We start from the raw sequence: 20,239 nt of genomic DNA, 5'->3' as shown, positions 1-20,239 counted from the left end.
TCGTGTCATAATATCAATCGTTACAATTCATTACTTTTCAACCGAGTTAAAAAAGAAGGACATTCTATTAGCTTGTGGCTCTTTATTTATAATTTTTTAATAATTTTTATTTAGAAATAAATGATGAATAAAACAACAAAATAAAGCACATTTTAGTATTTTTATTTTTGGTAAAATTTACCACAATACAAAATAATGATAGAAATAAATAAAGTAATAAAATGTATAGACAGGACATAGAACTATGCATTGTAAAATTGGTGCTTTTAAAGCAATATAATATAATTTATAATAACATTAGGCAAAATGGCATGTGTACATTAAAAATAAAAGCATTATTTTTAACATAAAATAATATCAAGAGCAGACATTTTCACTTAATATACTTAACAAAATTGATTCTTTTATCACTTAGTGATTTTGGTCTTTTTAATTAATTTATATTTGTATACAGGACTAATAAAATGCACATGCGCTTAATTTTTAAAGCATGATCACATTAAATACAACTCGGAAATAATCTGAAATGTATTACAAAAATAAATCAATCGAAAATAAAAAAGTGTCCAGGTCTAGAGATAAAACTTTACAAATACAGAAGGTACAGAAATGAAAAACAAAATTCAATTAATATTATTTGAATAAAAACTTATATTTAAAATATATGTTAATAGTAAATTTAATAAAATTACCTGTACTTTGATATTTATTATCGTTACTCGATGTACAACTTCTACTGTTATTGTTCAAAATGTTTGAAATATGTATTATAATTATCTAAGGAAAATATACTTGATGGTATGGCTATATAAAAATTTAATTCCTAAAGACTAGTCCACAAGATTTTGAGTTTAAAATGAGAGTGCATCAAAAACAACAAGGTAAACAATGTATAAAGATTATTTTTGAAAACCTAAAAAAATGGCTTACGATATCGTACAACTGTTTGTGATAAAGCTATAGATCAGTCGGAAATTGGATAGCATGAAAAGGAGCCGTATAAAAATTACAAGTACAGATTTATGGATGTTTATCTTGAATGTGCGCACCTCGAATTAAAGGTTCATCAAAATGACGAAACAATAGCCTAGCGAGTCAAAAAAGGGCGCTGTGGTATTGAGAGATTAACTGCATTGTTATTATAATCTACAGTAAAATATAAATAAAATAATCGGTGCATGTATAATGCTGTACAAATTCTGTATTACTAAAACTATTGCATTTTTAATATATTGGCTTTAATCTATAGAATACGTTAATACTGCTTGATAGATGCAGTAACTTTAGTTCTAAAACTATTGCTGTATTGTTCCTGCATCTAGGTCTATTACTAAATTTGTAAAATTTGGAATAACCACTGGGACTAAATTTTCATGTGATGATGATGTGATGCTTTTTATTCTAGTTTCTTTTTAAATAAAAACACACACAAGATATTTAAATATAAATTGATCTTTAAAAAAAATAATTTTTTTAACTCAAGCTGTGCTGAAAAAATATTAAAGCTAAAAATGTGCATTTTCACGTTAAACCCGTGGCTAGGAGTTTTACAGCAATCGCGTGTGTAGTTGCGTCCACCTGACCTTAGACAACAACCTCTCCGAGCCAACCCACACACCAAATAACTTATTATTTACACATTATGTTATATTCTATAAAGTACATCCTAAGACTATGACTATAATAAAACGATTTGTCGCTTAACCATATTATTATGACAGATAATTTCTCTTATTTACAACAATTTTCTATACAGTACTTATTAAAATAACTAAAAAAAGTAACATTGTACTCATAACTTTGCTACCCTTCATTCAAATGTACTAATGTCATAAAATCTAATTTTCCATTAAATATGTACAAATATGCTATGTTAGTCGAGACTTAACTGATCACGAGTCAAGAAAATAAGAACAAATGAGGAACAAATATACTACCACTAACCATACATTTACCCCGGTTTGGGTTAACACATATCACATCAAAGTAAGTGTAGACATATTAGGTATACACTCAAGCCATTACAAATGTTTTAACCAACACAGATAATAATAATTAATAAAACAGTACAACTTAAAATATTTACATAATGTATAAAACTTATCACAAAATAAGAAATATTTAAAGTATGTAAAATCAATGAAATACACTATCCAACAATTTTAAACACTGGGTAGATTCAAAACGAGATCATAACAAGATTCAAGTTGAAAACTTTTGTGTCCATTGCTCTAGTGGCACTACAAATGTCAAGAGGTGGGAATATACGATATGTGATTCGGACATATTGTCTAATACATGTACATAGAAAATTGTGCTCGACCCAGTATTTTAATCTGCACCTTTAAATTCCATAAAAAGATTCAGAGTTAAGTTTGTTACAAATGTTGCTATAAAACATCCTTTTGTCATATATTAACATCGACTACTTTTTCTAAAATTATCCCTAATTCAGTAATGTACTTACGTAATAATTATGCTATGCAGTAATTAAGCCGAAACATAGAGTTGTTTTTTCGCTTAGTTATCTTTTTACATTAAAACACTATAATCAAGGTAGCTTACACGTCAAAACGGTGTATATTTCATACACCACACTTGGCCTCTTTACGACCACCATAATTGACTCAAGCAAATTTCACGCGTACGCGTTCTTCAATTCAAATATTTACGGCATTTTTTGGCTCCACAAGTGCAGGGTATCTTGACTTCTTCAAAGGGAAACTTGTAGTCATAAGTCAGTTCCTCGCCGACAGTGATTCGACGAAGAGCAAATATCAATATGTGTTTGTGGCCATGAATATCAACGACGCGGGAATAACAGTTGGGCTAAAACAGAAACAAAAATATTTCATTTATTACCTAATAACCAATATTATAATTTTAGCTTTAAATATGAAAGCAATTAATACATTTTTAAAAATGCCGCCAATATATCTTAATTGCTTAATTGCCACCTTAAATAAACCTTGTGTGTAAAGGCTTTTTCATGTTAAGGGACAAAAAACTAAATTACTAAATTAAAAGCTTACATCACATGAATGATTGATGAATCTCGCAGCATTTCCTTTAAGTGTAGCATCGACGACTAGGTTGTCGTCAATGCGGAACATATAACAACCACCAACACCGCGTCGCCCGCTCATTGCCTCGTATTTCTTCTCTCGTTGGTCTGCTAGTACCGCTCGAATCACCTCGCCAGCATACTCGATTACCATATCACCTAAACAAATAACAGTTAAACAAAATCCAAAAGGAAAAATGTTGTATGTATAGCGAGTACTGACTACACTAGAGCCATTTGATAAATCAGCATTTAACTATACCTTCTTCAATGTCTCTTTTGCAAAACAGGCCACGTCCGTGAATGTGTGATCTGTACACGCCGACAGATACTTTCGAAGTTTCTTTTAACTGCCTAAATCTCATAGCTGGCGGTAAAGTCGCCAGGCGTCTGAAATAAGTTAATCTATAAACATGTTTTTTTTTACAATTCCTATCTTATTATAAAAACTTGTAATAAAAATAACAAGTCATAACAATAAAAAACATTATAAATTTACCTTGAAATAGTGCTTTCTCCTTCTTGTCCACCAAAAGGCGGAGGTTCTTCTCTAAATGGAGAAGCCATCCAACTAAACATATCATGGTTTTGCTTTCTTGCGATTGGCCCCGTTCGTGCACTTCCCCAGAGACTCTCCTTGAATCCTTCGCTTAGATCTAGGTCATTATCCCAACTGTTAAGAAGGCGGCCTTGGCGTATCTTGTATTTCGTACAACGGTTTGCCTGTAAGGATAAATAATTTAAGAAACGAACTGATTGAAAATATGCTGATTAATTTACAAAGAAATACTTACACCGGGTAGTTGTTCAATTAAGTATCTCAAGGCATTGTTATTCAACCCGAGTAAATGGGCCCCTGAGGGTGAAGACGGCAAGTTATATTGAATTAGTGGTAGCCCCGATTGTTTTCTTGCACTTTGAACTGCTTCTATAACTTTGGCCCAAAGGTCAGTTAAGGATGAAGAAGAGTAATTAAATCCATCTTCTGATGACACTTCATATATGAGCTTAGGGCCGTCATCTTTAGGTGGTTCAGGAGTATGCTTAGGTTGTGATAACTTATTTTCTTGGCCTTTGTAAATTTTGTTTTGTTTCTTTGTCACAATAACATCCGTGTCAGGTTTTTTATCTAGTAAAGGACGTTTTAAAATTTTGGAAGCAGCTAATTTCGATGTTATGGCTGTCTTGTTAGTATCTTTTTCAATCAAAATCTTTGGAGGTTCAGGTTCCAGATCTAAGCTGGGCAGAGATGTCATTTTGGGAATAGTCTCCACAGGGCCAGTGATTCGTGACACTGAAACTGACGTCGAAGCGGAACTAGTGTTTGGTTGTTGCATTTGATTGGATAATTGTAGAGCACGCGTCGCGTCTCTATCTTCTTTTTCTCTCTTAGCTTTTTCCAATTCCATCATTCTCTTCGATTCTTCAATTGCTTTTTCTAGATCACTATCAACATTTTCATCTTTTATGTTCAAATCCGGCATATCGTTGCTAACAACCCTTTGCTTTGGGACTGCAGGACTTTTGGAGCCTGATGTTTTAGTAGATTTACTTTGTCCATCCCTGTGTAACGGCAAAACTCTATTCATTGGTCGCATCGACATAGGATTTACAACATTAGTCGGTATTCCTGATTGTTGAGTCGGTGGCGCTTTTGGTAGAGTTATACTTGAACTGTTCTGAGTTGGTAAATTAATGGTATTATTTTGTACAGGTATGCAAATCATATTATTATTACCATTTTGATTTTGTATTAAATTAGAATTTGTTTGTAAAGGAAAATTTAAATCAGCAGCAGATTTTGAAGCAATCTTGGGATCAACGAGGTTGTTTTGCACTGTAATGTTGACAGTATTATTACTAGAATTAACATTTATATTCATAGGCGCGCTATTTGGTATTGCTTGGAACGGAACATTTATCATAGTACTGCTTTCACTCTTTTGTTGATACGTCAATGGTTCAGTAATGCTAGCAACGTTATTGTTACTATTATTTGTAACAACGCGAATATTATGTTGTTGAGGAATATGTGAACTGATATTATTTTCATGATTTGAATTGTTTATTCTGTTTCGTTCAGGAAGGTTGATTACTCTATTTGTATTTGGAGGATTCATTTGCATAAATCCTATTTGGTTACTCACAGATATTGTGTGGTTAGGTTTAGATTCATTGCTGACTATATTAGCTTTAGCACAATCACTGCTAGGCAAGTTTGTTATCGGAATATTGGGATTTGGTGGTGGTCCCATTATATTTTTTCCTCTGACTGAATCCTGCCCAAATTTGGATTGGTCGTTCACTCCCATATTATTCCTATTTATCTGATTTTCTATACTTGTCATAGGTGTTTGTGTCGCGTTATTCGAATTTAAGCTACAGCTACTATTTATATTTATTTGTGAATTACTGGGTACTTGACCACCCATAATCTGGTTTTGGGTATTATTTGTATGTGTCTGTGAATTGTTAATCATCATGTGAGAAGAATTGCCAGGCATGAGGTTGGTCACATTGTGTTCAACAGAATTATTGCAACTCATTAACATATCGTGTCCTGACATATTATTCTGATTATTTGTTCCATACATAGAGTTATTATTCACATTGTTCATCATCATATTATTTGTAATATTAGTGTTGTTCATGTTCATACCATGCATCATATTTGAAGTATTTCCCATGTTCATATTGTTATTTGAATTTAAATTTGCGCACATATCAAATGATTGATTATTAGTGAACTGATTACTTGTATTTGAGCAACTACCACTGCACGAATTTTGGATTTCGTTTTTAATATCAGGGATATTAGGCATATGCATCAAAGAATTGTTTATAGATTGATGGTTAGAGCTAGATATTTGCATAGAATTATTTAGATTATTGTGCATATTCATATTGTTCATTGAATTAATGTTGTTCATTTGATGTTGCATTAGATTGTTATGATCCATTGAGTTTCTGTTATTTTGCATTTGGTTCATTGTATTTAGATTCTGCATTCCTATAGAGCTATTATCATGCCTGTTGCTATGTATATTCGACATAGCGGAAGCGTTATCTAATTGATTCCCGAGGCCCATGTTAACATTATTACTTGTCATATGGTGCATATGCATACCGTTATCCATCTGTTGCCTGTTATGCATTTGATTTGACACATGTTGATGCATTCCTAACAGATTATTATCGATGTGCGGACGATTATTTTGCAATTGCATCATATTAGACATTTGATGTTGATGATGATGAACAATATTATCCATTTGTCTATTTTGTTGCATTGACATTTGTTGGTTCATATGCATATTGTTGTCCATCTGTGATCTATTGTTATTGCTAGTAGCATGATGATTCATTTGTTGCATAGAGTGCATTTGCTGGTTATGTAGAGACTCCATAGATCTATTATTCGCATGAAGTTGATGATTAGCTCCATTCATAGCATGTGACTGCATATTATCGATAATCATTCTGTTATTCTGCATGTTACTCATATTAGATAAAGACTGATTTAAGTGCATATGATTTAAGTCACCAAGATCATTGCGATTTGAAGGATGATTATTCGCCATATTATGCATGTTTATGTTCTGATTTATCATGCTACTATTATCGGGTGTACTTCGATTAGAAAGTATATTATTTTGATTATGATTTTGTTGACTACTAATAAGATTATCATGAAATTGTCTGTTAGATGTTCCTTGATTTAATTGCTGCAATTGATTGCTATTTTCAACGTGACGACTGTGTTGAATCTGCCCATTCATTATGTGTATTTGATTCGACGATAATTGATTATTTTCGTGTGACATCATCTGCATATTGCCATGGGTCAAATTTGATGTATTTAAAGCACCATTAGACATCTCATGTTGTTGATTATTTTCACTAGATACTGACATGTTTACTCTGTTGTTTACAATTTCTTGGCATGACATATTTACGTTTTGCATCGAAGTATTTACAGAATTCATAAATTGAACCTGACCATGAGAAGAACTGTTAGAAATCGAGCACATTTGATTATTATTAGGCATAGTTATTGAATTTTGATTATTTTGCATCTGTGGTCGTATCATATTAGGTGGTATAATGCTAATCGATGGTGAATTGCTCATATTTCCTGCCACTTGACAACTGCTTAACTTATGTATATTTATTTGATTTTGCATGTCATTGTTTTGTTTATTATCATTTGATCCCATGTTTTGGAAACTTTTTTCATTTTGAGCATGCTGTTGCGAATGTGATGACATTAACTCTTGTGAAAAATTTAAATGTCCACCTTCTGCTTTTGAGAGAGCATTAATCTTACTCAATTTTAACGTCGTATCAGCATCAAAATTGCCATTCATAGTTGAAGGTGTATAAATATTACCAGCAGTTATTTGTATCATATTATTAGAAGAGGAATGGGCTGAGTGGTGGCTGGCATTAATGTTGGATTCGAATTGATGAGAATGGATAGTATTCGACATTGAATTCCCAGCGTTATTCATTGAAAGTAGACAATTTTGATTTTCTTTTCCAACCTCATTATGCGACATCTGTCTCGCACCAACAATATTATTTTGAATATTCATAGTATGATTTTGCGTGGAGTTAGCCTTCATGGCAATATTATGCAGTTCTAGTTTATTTTCAGGTTGCCTCCAAGGTGTTGGTGACTTAATACTTTGTGTCACACTTATAGTAGGTAAACTATTACAGTTTGAACTTTCATGTAAATTTCCGCTTATTTCTATTACATGCGAATTTTCAATCTTCATTAAGTTATTTTTATTTGTTGGTGCTATTGAACTTGAAACAATAGGCTGCGATAAAGGTAGGGATTGCATTGAAAAAGAATTTACTGTATTGGGAACAGACTGGGAAATAGCCATTAAAGGTTGTCCTGTTGATGCTACCAGAGTCACATTTGGTGACATAGAAACATTGTTTGGTTTAGAAAAATTGATTTTTTGAAGATTTTGGGATGTATTGGATAAAGTCATGGTATGTATTTGTGACGTTATTGGATTTAAATTTGCTTTTCCGTTTAAAATAGCTTGAGATCCAATGCTAAGAGGAGAGGAACTCATTTGAATTACTTTTGGAGTTTGCCGGCTATTATTAGATTGTTTATCTGGCAAAGGCTGCAATGTTATATTAGGTACCGAAGTTTTTACATTTTTCAAAGTAGGGGGTGATGACTGTACCGAATGTGCTGTAACGACATTAGGTCCTTGATTAGATGATTGAGACACCACTGTATCACCTACATTGTTAACTACAACGTATCCCGTAGGAACCTCCACTATTGGTTCTATTTTGCTCGCCTGGAACACTTGAGTTGTTGTTGCAGAAAAACTACTATTTTGTGCAAGTACACCTTGCATAGCTGTCGACACGAATTGTTGTGATGACATTACTGTATTTTGAACAATCGTTTCTAAGCCATAGTACACTGGTTGTGTTGTTGTTAAATACATGCAACCTGATGGATCTGTGACCATTTCTAAGGTCGGTGTCGATCCCAATAGTACCTGATCATTGCAAAATTGAGGTAATATGGTTCCTTGGGGAAGAATCGTTGTACCAGGACCTGAAGATATTAAAGTGTTGCCTTGCGATGATAATGCGTTCGGGATTATTGTTGTTTGTCCGTTACCTATTCCACTTTGTGGTACTACTGTCGCCCCCGCTGTTTGCAGGGTACTGTTCGGTATAAGAGTTGCAGTTTGTGATGTTAAATTACCGGATGTCAGTCCTTGAATTGTCCCTTGTGGAATTATGGTAGTGCCATTCTGTGTATGGATTGCTTGCGGTAAAATAGTTGGACCATTTGGGCCCTGCGACAAAATACCTTGAGTTTGAATTGCTCCCTGAGGTAATATTGTGGCACCTTGTTGTAATGTTTGCGGTAGAATACCGACATTTCCTTGCGGTAGTAGGACTGGTATTCCCCCACTTGGTACTGCAACTAAGCCACCAGATTCTGTCTGTTGTATTTGAAATGTTTGAGGTACAAGACCACTTTGAGAAATAAATTGTGTTGGACCAGTTTTAAAATCTCCTTGGGGTGCAATAGTTGCAATATACTGCATATTTTGATTCTGTTGTTGTGATAATGCTTCAACATATGCTGACATAATATTCTGATTAGCTACAGGTTGTACAATAATGGAAGGCTGTCCAGTTTGGTTATTTGTTTGCAACTGTATAACAGTATTTCCTGATCCAAGAGGACTTTGATTAATTGTTGTAAAAGTTTTTTCGAGCTTTGTTTGTCTTTTAATAGTAGTAGGTTTAGGCATTGGCCTTCCCCTGCCTCGGTTAGTAGCTTGAAATATAGGCTTCGGTTGCACTTGAGTTGGCTGTTTCTTAGGTGATTTTTGCGGAGTATTTGGTAGTATTATTTGTTGCTTTTGAGAACTAGGCGAAGTAAGCCTTTGGGCAGTCATAGCGGGTACAACAATAGTTGGATTACCTTGAATTTGTGGCCGAATCATTGGTTGTATGTTTTGAATAATGGAAGCGTTTGGCATTCCTTGTATTGAATTAACTGGTAGAGTTATAGAAGTTGCACTAGCCATATTTGGAAAATTGGCAACCTGACTTTTACCTTGAATTAAAGGTGTCAGATTTCCTGATTGATTTGTTGGTATAGTTAATACTTGATTAGAATTGGATGTTAAAACTTGAATTCCACCTGATCCAGATAATAAATGAGTCATATCGGTATTTCCTTGAAGTTGCTGTAAGTTTGTATTTCCTGTTCCTGGCTTAACGCAAATATTATAGGGAAGGAGTCCTGGTTGTGTAATTATTTGTTGCGTCATAATTTTCTGCCCTCCAGCTGAACTAGTTTTGGGAGGTAAAAGCATCTGTGGTGTTACCACAATTTGAGGTGATGATAAGACTTGTTGATTTGCAGATACTTGTACATTAGTTGTTTTACTCTGGTCAAAAATTACTGTTCCTGATTTCATTTGTTCAGTTATTGTCATAGTCATTTCATTAGTTGGACCTGGTGAAGGTGTTTCAACAATTGTGCCATTTATTGTGATTTGGCGTGTATTGATTGAGGTCCTTCTTGCAGAAATGCCTTCCGCTTTTACCGTATTTTCAGTACCACTAACGACTCCTGCATGTATTATCATAGGTTGCGCAAATGCTCCCTGGAAAGCATTTTGCAATGTGGTCAATGTTCTATTTTCCGGAGACTTAGGATTTTCACTTTCACTTTCACTTGTGGACATCATATCACAAGAAGGCATATGTCTGTCATATGATTCTTTATTTCTGTATGTGCATTGACATCTATCACATCTTACTAATTGCTCCATTTGTCCTGAAGCGGAAGTGTCATCAAGTGGTCGCATAACTAATTCCGGCTGCCCACTTATCGAATTACCAGCTATAGTAACAGTATAGGTACTTTCAGAACCACTTGCTCTATACAAAAATTGATTTGTTTGGCTTTTTAATGTATTCTCAATTCCTGGATGATTATCTTCCGCTCCATCAAGTTGTTGAATAGGTGAAAAGTCATCTTGAGGACTACCTGGTCGTGAACTGCAATTACTCTCCGACCCTGACCAATCGGCAGCTCCATCCAACTGTGAAATTGGACTGCATTGTATCTTCGTATAAAAATCAATAACATCTGTGTAATAACCCTCAGATTTATCATTTTTACCATCTGAACTATTTTCTTCTTTTTGTTTAGGAGAAGTGGTACAATAATTAATGCCTGAAGTATGCGGTGTTTCATGACAATCATTTGACCCAGTAGTTGTCTCTACCTTTGGTTTTTTATCATTGCTTCGATCTATTTCTTTAATGGTCTCTAAAGAATTTTCAAAAACTCTCTGTATTGGACTAAGCTTACCAGTAACAGTTGATGATTTTCCCATTTTACATCTTTTTATTGTTGACGACAATAAGCTTGTATCAAATTTATTATTCCAAGTTAAACTAGTAGACCTTTGTTGGCCTCGACCTGTGGTTAATGTCTTTAGGCTGTGATTTTGCAACAACATCTCTGATTTACTTCTCTTTAATTCCTTATTGCTCGATTCTAAGCGCGCATTAAAGAACTCGTCAATAAAATCACTAGATCGTGAATCGGACTTATCATCTGACTGACTTATCGCCCCAATAAATTCATTTTTAAGATCCATTGCAACAAGATCTTCATAGGACATCAGTTTTGGAAATATATCTTGCATAGATATACCATCTAAGAGATCATGATTTAGATCTTCAAATATTGCATCTTTCACTTCAGGAGGTAGAAGATCAGCTGTATTTTGAGGTTCTTCTTCATCTTGCTCTTGCTTACAAACATTATCCAGTAAATATTCAACAACTTGTTTTACTGCCAAGTCTTCTAAAGTAACTGTATTACCGAACTTTATTGGTGATTTATCATTTTTAAACATAAGAACACTTTTACTTGTCCCAGTTTCTAAGCTTTCATGCCATGCTCCAATTTCGGCCATAACACGATCTACCACTTGAACATCCATGCTGTGGTCAACAGTAATATTGACACCAAAATCAAACCCTGGCATTGGTTCAGCCAGTATTAACTTCGTCTTTATAGTATATCTTACAATTTTAGATGGTTTTTTACATGACCAGAATAATCTACTGCAGGAAAAATCAACAGGCATTAAAAAATCTTCATAATCTGAGACTGAGGGGACTATCTTTCCGAGACTATGTATAGTCAATGATCCCATGAGAAATTGTACTTTATTAATTTCACTGTATCTTTTCTTTTTCTTATCCAGCTCAACATATACTGGTCTTGTTAATTCAAAATCGGCATCTTTTTGTAGACTCTTTTTTGGCACATCTTTCCCATGAGTAGGGCAAAATACTCTTTTATCATCCATAAATGCGCAACTAGCTTTTCTCGCGCAAGCGTAGTGATAAGTTTCACTACAATTTTTAGCGCAACATCCTACACTTGCTCCTTTTATTTCACACTCGGCGCATTTTATCATTTTCCCTCTAGAAATAGCAGAATGCACATTTTGAAGAGAACCATCAATTTCTTCAAATACTTCTGCAGACCAAAGAGCACAGTTAGCATGAATCCAATCATTTTGTCCACAATATAATAGTCGTCCCTCCATAAAAGGCAATCCATCACCAGTAGTTTTGCACAATATACAAATTCTAGAATCAACCATAGAATAGAATTCAAGAAGTTTTTCTTCTTCTTTTTCTCCATTAGATTCAAGTTTCGGCACTATTTGGTCAACTGGCCGTCCAACACGAACAGTTGCTTTAATTCCCTTAGTATCACACATTTCCATATCTTTTAATGAATCTGAGTCTTCCTGTTCTCCTTCAACTTCTAAATTAGGTTGTAAACAATTATGTTCACAATCAAACCAAGGAAATGTCTCCGAAAATAAATCTTTGTAGATTGTTTGTAGATCTACACTTGCTGTTCTTTCAATTACATCTTTCATGTCATGGTTAAAATCTTTTAAAGAAATGTATTCATCACTGTTAACTCTTTTTTTTATATCCAATAGAGATGGTGAGATCAGCCTATTTAAATCATCGAGGGTGCTGTCATCCATAGGTATATTTGAATGTCTTATAATAGCTGGACTCAGATCTTGTTCACTTCGAGCTTGTGAAAAATCTTTAGAAGGCTCATCATCATCTGATATTGGTTCATATTTTTCATCATGTAATGTTGTTGGTAACATAGTAGTCGCTTTTTCTGTCTTATTTTGAGGAGGGTAATTTTCATGAACCTCTACACAAGAGGTGTTAAACTCAGCTTTATTGCTGTAGAGACCAGTGGAAAAACATATCTCTTTATTTTGCATTAAAGGTTCTTGAAGATTAACAACTTTATGGGAAGTATGAGGAATTTCTTCCTTTTCCATTTCAACATCAGACAATAATGATGAGCAATGCCATATTTGAGAAGTGATAGATTCGTCACTTTTATTTTGTCCGAAATTGTTATTTCGCCGCCCTCTTGACGTATTTCTGTAGACTTTAGTTTCTGATGTATTTTTCATAGATTCATCACCACTATCAAAATGAAGTTTTCTTATAGCCTGTGGAGACATAAGTCGATAAGGCTTGTTGGGCACAGGTGTATTTTTATGAGGTGTCAGTTTTAGAAGTGCACAAGCCTTTTTATTTTTTGCTAGTAATTTAAGAAGGTGTAAGAGCCTTCCTTTTAGGTGTTCTGTAAGCATTTTTCTCCATGGTGGATCAGTTGGCATACACTTACAACAAATATACTCAATAGATGGTGGTAAAGCAGACAGGAGTTGATAACCCTCACCAGACAAGCCCTCACAACTAGCATGGACCCACCTTCCACACCAGCCACATTCCATCATCTGTAATAAAATAAAATTTAATGTTATCAATAATAAATTTAAAAAGAAGCACTTTGTAATAATTTATTACTAAAAAAAACTTAAATACATACCTTGCTATCAAAATCATTGTCCCTATAACAAGCCTGACACAGAGGACAGTAATTTCCTTTTTGACGGAGTTTAAAACAGGGTCTACAGAAAGGCAAGCTTCCTACAAACTTATTTACACGACTGCTATCGCAACTCTTGCACTTTAAGCATGAACTGCAGATCTGAAATTGTATAAATCATACTAGTAAAATCAATCTAAAATAAATATTTAGAATATTTAGCCTTTCAACATTTTTATCAATAATGTATTTAATATTTTCAATATTGTTATTGTCTTTTCCATATAAAAATTTTCACAATTTTAAATTTGAAATATCTCTCGCATTAGTTTAAAAATGTACTTTGAAATATTTTTTCTATTATATTTCATCAAATACCGTGGTATAATCTTCAAAACAAATTTTCATTAGTTAATTATTTTACCTGTGGCCAATCGCTTCGGTGATCTGGCGGAGCCGCAGGTAAACAGGCCGCATGATAGGGTCTAGCACATGTGCGGCATCGAAGCCTGGCTGCAGGGCGCGCACAAGCTGCACACCACACGCACCGCGCGCACGTCCAGTCGCCGCCGCCACCTGCCTCCTCTGCGCACCATACATGGTACCATTCACAGCAACTCCCACATACAAGCATCTGAAATAACATTTACAATGTTTTTCACATTTATGTATATTAATATCCTTCTTGGTCTAGTGGCTATTTTAAACAGTAGTCCAAGTTATAAAATTATTAACAACACCTAATACAAAGAAGTAAATGCAAAGTTTTGCATCTTCCCAACTAAAGAATATAAAGCTTCCATGTTTAGGATTGTCCTTCTATTGGACTATGAGTGAGAGAATAGAGGGTACAATTACATTAAAATAAGAAAAAAAATAAAGGGAGTTTCGAGAAAAAATATTTATTTATAATTTTATTCAATATTCTTATCAGAAACTTGCAAATAATATACATAATTTGTAAACAAATAATATCAGCTGCCATTACTTTGACAATTGTAAAACCTCGATAAAAAGAGATATGTTTATTGTGGTATGTGATGTCTGAAGAAAAGTAGTAATGAAAAAACAAATGAGTAAATATTAAAACATAATAATATTACCTTTTCTTTTCCTGCACTTCCGCACAAAAAGCAAAGTTTTGCTAAAGTAAATGGGATAGTGCCTATAAGGCCAAACCCAGAGTTACAGACTTCGTCAGGGTCATAGCTCTCCCAAAAGTCAACACAGATTAATTCTGGTCTATTTTGGCCACATTTTTGAACACGCCCACGCACCTATAAGACAAAACAATATAATTTTTAGATTGTTGTCAAGCATTACAAATATAATATAAAACAAATATTTGTTAACTTACATTGGTAATATTTGTAAGAGGTTTTAATGTTGTTTTCCTTGGAATGAGATCCATAACAGTTTCATCTTCACTAGAGTCAATTCTACCCAGTGCTTTTGTCAAAACTGTTGAATCTATCTTTCTCTTCTTAGATTCTGTTAGTGGGTCTGGATCACTTTCTTTTACAATTATAGCTTCTGGGACTATTTGCATTGGTCTGTTCTCAGTGTCTAATTCAGAGTCACAGCTCGAAATATCTGGAGTAACTCTTTCCTTGTCATCAATGAGCATTGAATTGCTGTCATCATCAGATTGGAGAGGTTTATCTTGCTTATCTTTTCCCTCGTGAGTGGGAAATGTTGCAATTGGCTGTCCTAACACTATAGATGCACTTCTGCACACATGTTTAACTCTAGGACCTTTAAGTTCCATTTTTTGCCTCTTAGGATCTTCACTCTGCTTAGATTCACCTTTATCTTTCTTTCTTACTTTCACCCTAGTGATGCGACGCTTTCTATTAGCACTGAATTCTTCGTTAGACTCATCATTTTCTTGAATTTCTTTTTGTGGTTTAGATTCCTTCTGTAACATTTATTAATACATTAAAATAATACTAATTGATAATGTTATAATTCAAAAATGTTAAAGAAATATTGCTTACCTCAACCTTGTCAATTTCATCAATTTTTTTGGTTGTTTTAATGGCAAAGATATTATTGTCATTTTCTGTTACCAATGCACTAAATGGTGCTTGGGTAGTAGCTGTATTACTGGAGCCTATTCTCAGAGGGTGAGCTGGTGTCAAGGGACCTGAAGGTTTTGACCCACTCCTCATGTAGGGAGGCAACATAGCTGTTAAAGTGGCTCTGATGTGTGGGGGAACTTGGAAAGCCTTTAAACATAATTTGAGCCAACAAGCCGGACAACGTGACTTGTTTGTACATTTAAGTAATTTCCACTGTTGTGATCGAACTACTGGAGGAACATGACAGTTACCTAAAAAAAAATATATATTTATTAATAAAAAAATAGATTTTTTTATACTAACAAAACTTTCTAATGTAATAATTATTCATTACCTTCACCCCTGACACAATGTGTAACCACAGGTTGTGTTCGTAAAACCATTTTGTCTTTCTTTAGTAGCTTTGAAATAAATTTTCTGCAAGACTCGCATGAGTATATGCCAAACTTTCTTGCTTGGCGTACAAATCTATAGAATCTGACTGCCCCACAAACACCGCAAGTAACAGTTGCAGGTGGATTATTAGCTAAAAAAAAAGATTATTTTTTTACAACTGTGCAATGCTCTTAGCATAGCTAGTGTTTAGCACCTTCTGTTTAATGAAATAGCTGCAGATATTTTTGATTCAGTTATACGTTATGAGTAAAGAAAAAAGGTAAGAATGCCTTTCTCGATATATACTTATGATAATTCTATATATGTAAATAGAAATAAATAATGTACAAATGAAAACATGACCTTCATCATTCAGATTTTTCATACAGCATTCTTGAATTTATTGATGCTTTAAACAGATTTACATAAGAAAAACTTACATGATACAGTTGAGAGAGCTGAGAAGGGGCCATCAAGTCCAGTTGTAGATGGTGCTGGGGTAGTTAACTGTAATCTTGCTTCTCTAATGATAACCTTTCCACTTAATAACTGGGAAGCCGATGTCTTATCTTTTTCTGGACTAGTAGGAGGCTGTCTTTCTCCTTCTTCTCCACTACCTTCAATGCTGTCGCTCTCCCAACTCTCTTCAGACTCTGAACCAGTACTGCTTGTTGAACTACTGGCATCTGAAATATCCATGAGCTTTCTCATGGCATGCCCTGATCTGTCCTCTTTATTTGGCTCAGAGGATTTTATCTTCTCCAAGCTTTCAACATTAGAATTCTCATCTTGCGAATATTCTGGCTCTTTTGCTTCTCTTTCGCATGAGAAAAAGTCTCTTACTGGTTTTCTTGAGCTAGTGTTACTCAGATTAGAAAATGAGTTTGTTGTTTTGTCTTTGAACAGACTAGATGTTAATAAGGGTTTATCTCTAGTTTTCTCGTTATCATTAGTTTTTTCAGTTTCTTCCTCTTCAGGAGTATCTTCATCATCATGTAGGTTATTAAATACTAACCTTTTTAATTTTGGCTTCTTTAAGACTTTTCCTGTTGATAAACTACTTGCAACTATTGTATGTTCATCACCTTCAATAAATCGTTTATTAGGTTTAATTACTCTTGATGAATGACTACTCCTTACAGGTAAGACAAATTTGGTGGAATTAATACAATCCCTCTCAATTGGTGATATATTCCTTGGAGGAGGTGAAGTACTGCGACTGTCACTAAACTGTGAAAATTTATTTATTGGTTTAGATAGAGGGTTCAAATTCCTCCTCAGATATCCTTCTTGATGTTCTAATGATGATTTAGAACTTAAATCTGTCAACTTAGCTGGCTTTAATATACTATTAAATGTTGAATACTCGGTTTGTTTGAGTGATGATTTCTTTTTGATAATAGAGACAAGTGGTGCATGATGTTTTATTGGAACCTTTTTAAGTGGCAAAAACAAATCCTCACAACTCTCTACAGTGCCAAATGTCACTGTTTTCTTCACTGGTTTAACCTTTTCATTTTTAGGTAACTCCATTTTATTTTGTGATCTTGTACGAACAGGGGATTTTGCCAAATCAGTATTATCTTGGTGATCTTGATTATTTTTTACAAGATTATTCGTTACATTATTTTCATTAGCCGAGCTTGCCTCATTCTCACCATTATTTTCTTTCTTCTCTTCTTCCTGAAATGTTGACATATTTATGGTAAAAGATCTTTATTTATAGAATATAAATGGTTATTTAAAAGAGGTTTTTTTAAGTAGAAATTATTTTATTTAGACAAATCTCTACCAAAAGGCAACTTTTAATAATAATATGTGTTAGCTAAAGAAAAATCTATAATTATTTTAAATCTAAAGTAAATTGTAAACAAATGGCACGGGTTTGTTTCCATTTTAGCTGACAAATATGTAACGAATACAAAAGAATATGTGCAAGTTATGGTATATACATGTTATATGCTTGCTCAATTACTTATAATAATTTAGTATAGACAAAATGAAATCAAAAATAGATTTCATAACAGATAATAAGGGCACAGAATACAGAAATTACCAACTATGCCTATAACTATGAAACAACTGAATTTTAAGTATGTGTACATGTTGTATATTATGACATGACAAATTATGATATCACATTGGGATGAGACAGACATGTAATTTCACAATTATTATAATTAATTATGGATTCAGAACTAATAGTTAAAATAAACAACAAGATCTGTCAATGCCAAATAAAATTTCTCAATAAAGACTTTCTTTGTCATTTGTTTACAAAAAAAAGTATAATTTAACAATATTTAAATGTAGATAATTGTTCAAAGACCTAACGTCCAAAAATCGAAATAAATGCACTAATGTTATATTTTTATCCAATCACAATGTTATGCACAATAAATCTCTACCAAACCATTAGCTCTACCATACTCAAAAGTTAGGTTATAATTAAAGTCCAAGCTTTAATATTATTATTCGATTAGTTAGAATACTTAGTTTTATGTAGTATTATGTTTATTTTGTTGAATTTAACTTGAATGTCTTTGTTGACATCGTACAATGTATAGAAACCAGAATGTCAAAATACGTTCTTATATTGGCACCACAATACGCTTGGCGCTTCATTTATGCTTGTACTTATTACGTAAACATAACATATCCCAAAAACATTTTCTATTTTATGTAACTTTCTTCGACTAACAAAAATGTCACGGAATACGCTTTACCTCTTTCTCTCCAGCAAAATCGTTGGCAGCCGAGCCTCGACTGGCTGAATGATTTTCTGGTGCAGTTTCATGATAAACGGCGCCCGAAAGGACACTGATACGCTTTCTATTCTGGAATTTTAGCGGTTTACCGGGGAACCTAGACCTTCCCATTTTGATATGCACATAAACGAAGGACACTTAGTGCGTTCCCAGCGGTCGCGAGGAAACTGGCGCGCATGCTCCGGCCCGCGCGCTCCGCAACGCCATTCCACTCATTTATGCAATGTGTACGACAAATTACGACGCAGTTCTCATCACATGTACAATCAAACATAAACACAAATAGCGCCCTTCACATAATTTAACAAGATAGACACTTTACACAGTTTTTGCAAAAGACGACATCATCCATCATTTTAATGGTACACTGATCGTTAACACTGTAAGCCGTCGTAACGCTTCCATTCAACGTAGCGTCAACGATAAAACAAAAGAGAACGTAGAATTGTACTCGTTTCTATCACACGACACATCGGTAACAGTATCTATGTTTTGTTCCATTTGTTAAAACACAACCAAATTATTGAAATGAATCGCTTGTAATTTGACAAAGATGGCTGTGCGACGCGCTATAACAATAGCGAACACGAGTGATTAACGAGACGAGGCGCGCGAGGCCGCGGTGTGAACGACACCTGGCTCTCGGAGGCCAGTTATGGATTTTGAACCAATCGCGACGTTAATTCGGACCGGTATGAAAACAAACATGTCCGATGTCGTTCGCTACGTCTTGCTCTATATGGTAACTATCTGCATAGACGCGTCACTTCACTCACTCTTCGCAGTTTTTTATCAATAAAAATGTAATGTTTTCATCTATCTGCGCGATTGCTCTACGGTCATTATTTATGATCGCTTTGATTGTCCATTAATTGTAATGCACAATAACAACATTTCTTCAATTTAATATTATGTTGTAGTGTTTTCATTACGCTTTATTTATTTTGGATTAAAATATAGTGCTCTACATATAACGAAATCACATAATTTGATTAACTATGCATTACTTTCAATCTTCAAGGTCGATAAATAAAGAATACCTACTGAATTTATTTTCTAATGTATGATGTCCATTTAGAATATTTTTATAGTTAAAAAGTACTTACATTTATAATATTATTATCATATTAATTCGTTTTTTAAAACGATGTATGCAATTTCTTATTGTTTTTAATATGTTTATTATAAGAGTATTTTTTATTTTAAATTAGTCATGATTACATTACAAAACAGTATAATGAATTATCATTATACTGTTTTGTAATTGATTTAATACTAACATTTTTTATTACATTTTATTTGAAGGATTAATTCTTTATCATATATTTTATTTTGTCGATATTAGCGCCTTTATAAAATATTTTGATTTATTTCAATTAAAGTGAAGTGAACTAAAATTATAAGCAAAATTGATAACATTCCATACTTCTAAACATATTGTAGCTATAGCGGCTACCCGCACCCTACTTATAATGTACCC

The 20,239-nt window shown here is 33.7% G+C and overlaps 1 protein-coding gene across 1 annotated transcript; it reads right to left on the bottom strand.

Moving 5' to 3' along the window:
- Nucleotides 1-141: 141 nt before the first annotated feature.
- Nucleotides 142-19,576, bottom strand: LOC113401669 (histone-lysine N-methyltransferase trithorax). The gene is made up of 13 exons (XM_026641666.2): nt 18,718-19,576; nt 16,432-17,674; nt 15,951-16,142; nt 15,533-15,867; nt 14,893-15,453; nt 14,639-14,812; nt 13,960-14,169; nt 13,536-13,697; nt 3,859-13,443; nt 3,564-3,787; nt 3,327-3,454; nt 3,033-3,223; nt 142-2,829 (listed from the first exon to the last, which is right to left on the bottom strand). Exons 1-13 carry the CDS (start codon nt 18,868-18,870, stop codon nt 2,656-2,658), a joined length of 13,332 nt encoding a protein of 4,443 aa, XP_026497451.2. The 5' UTR covers nt 18,871-19,576; the 3' UTR covers nt 142-2,655.
- Nucleotides 19,577-20,239: the final 663 nt, after the last annotated feature.

Source organism: Vanessa tameamea, chromosome 20 (assembly GCF_037043105.1).
Source record: "Vanessa tameamea isolate UH-Manoa-2023 chromosome 20, ilVanTame1 primary haplotype, whole genome shotgun sequence".
NCBI lineage: Eukaryota > Metazoa > Arthropoda > Insecta > Lepidoptera > Nymphalidae > Vanessa > Vanessa tameamea.
This window is presented reverse-complemented; position numbering and strand designations above follow the sequence as displayed.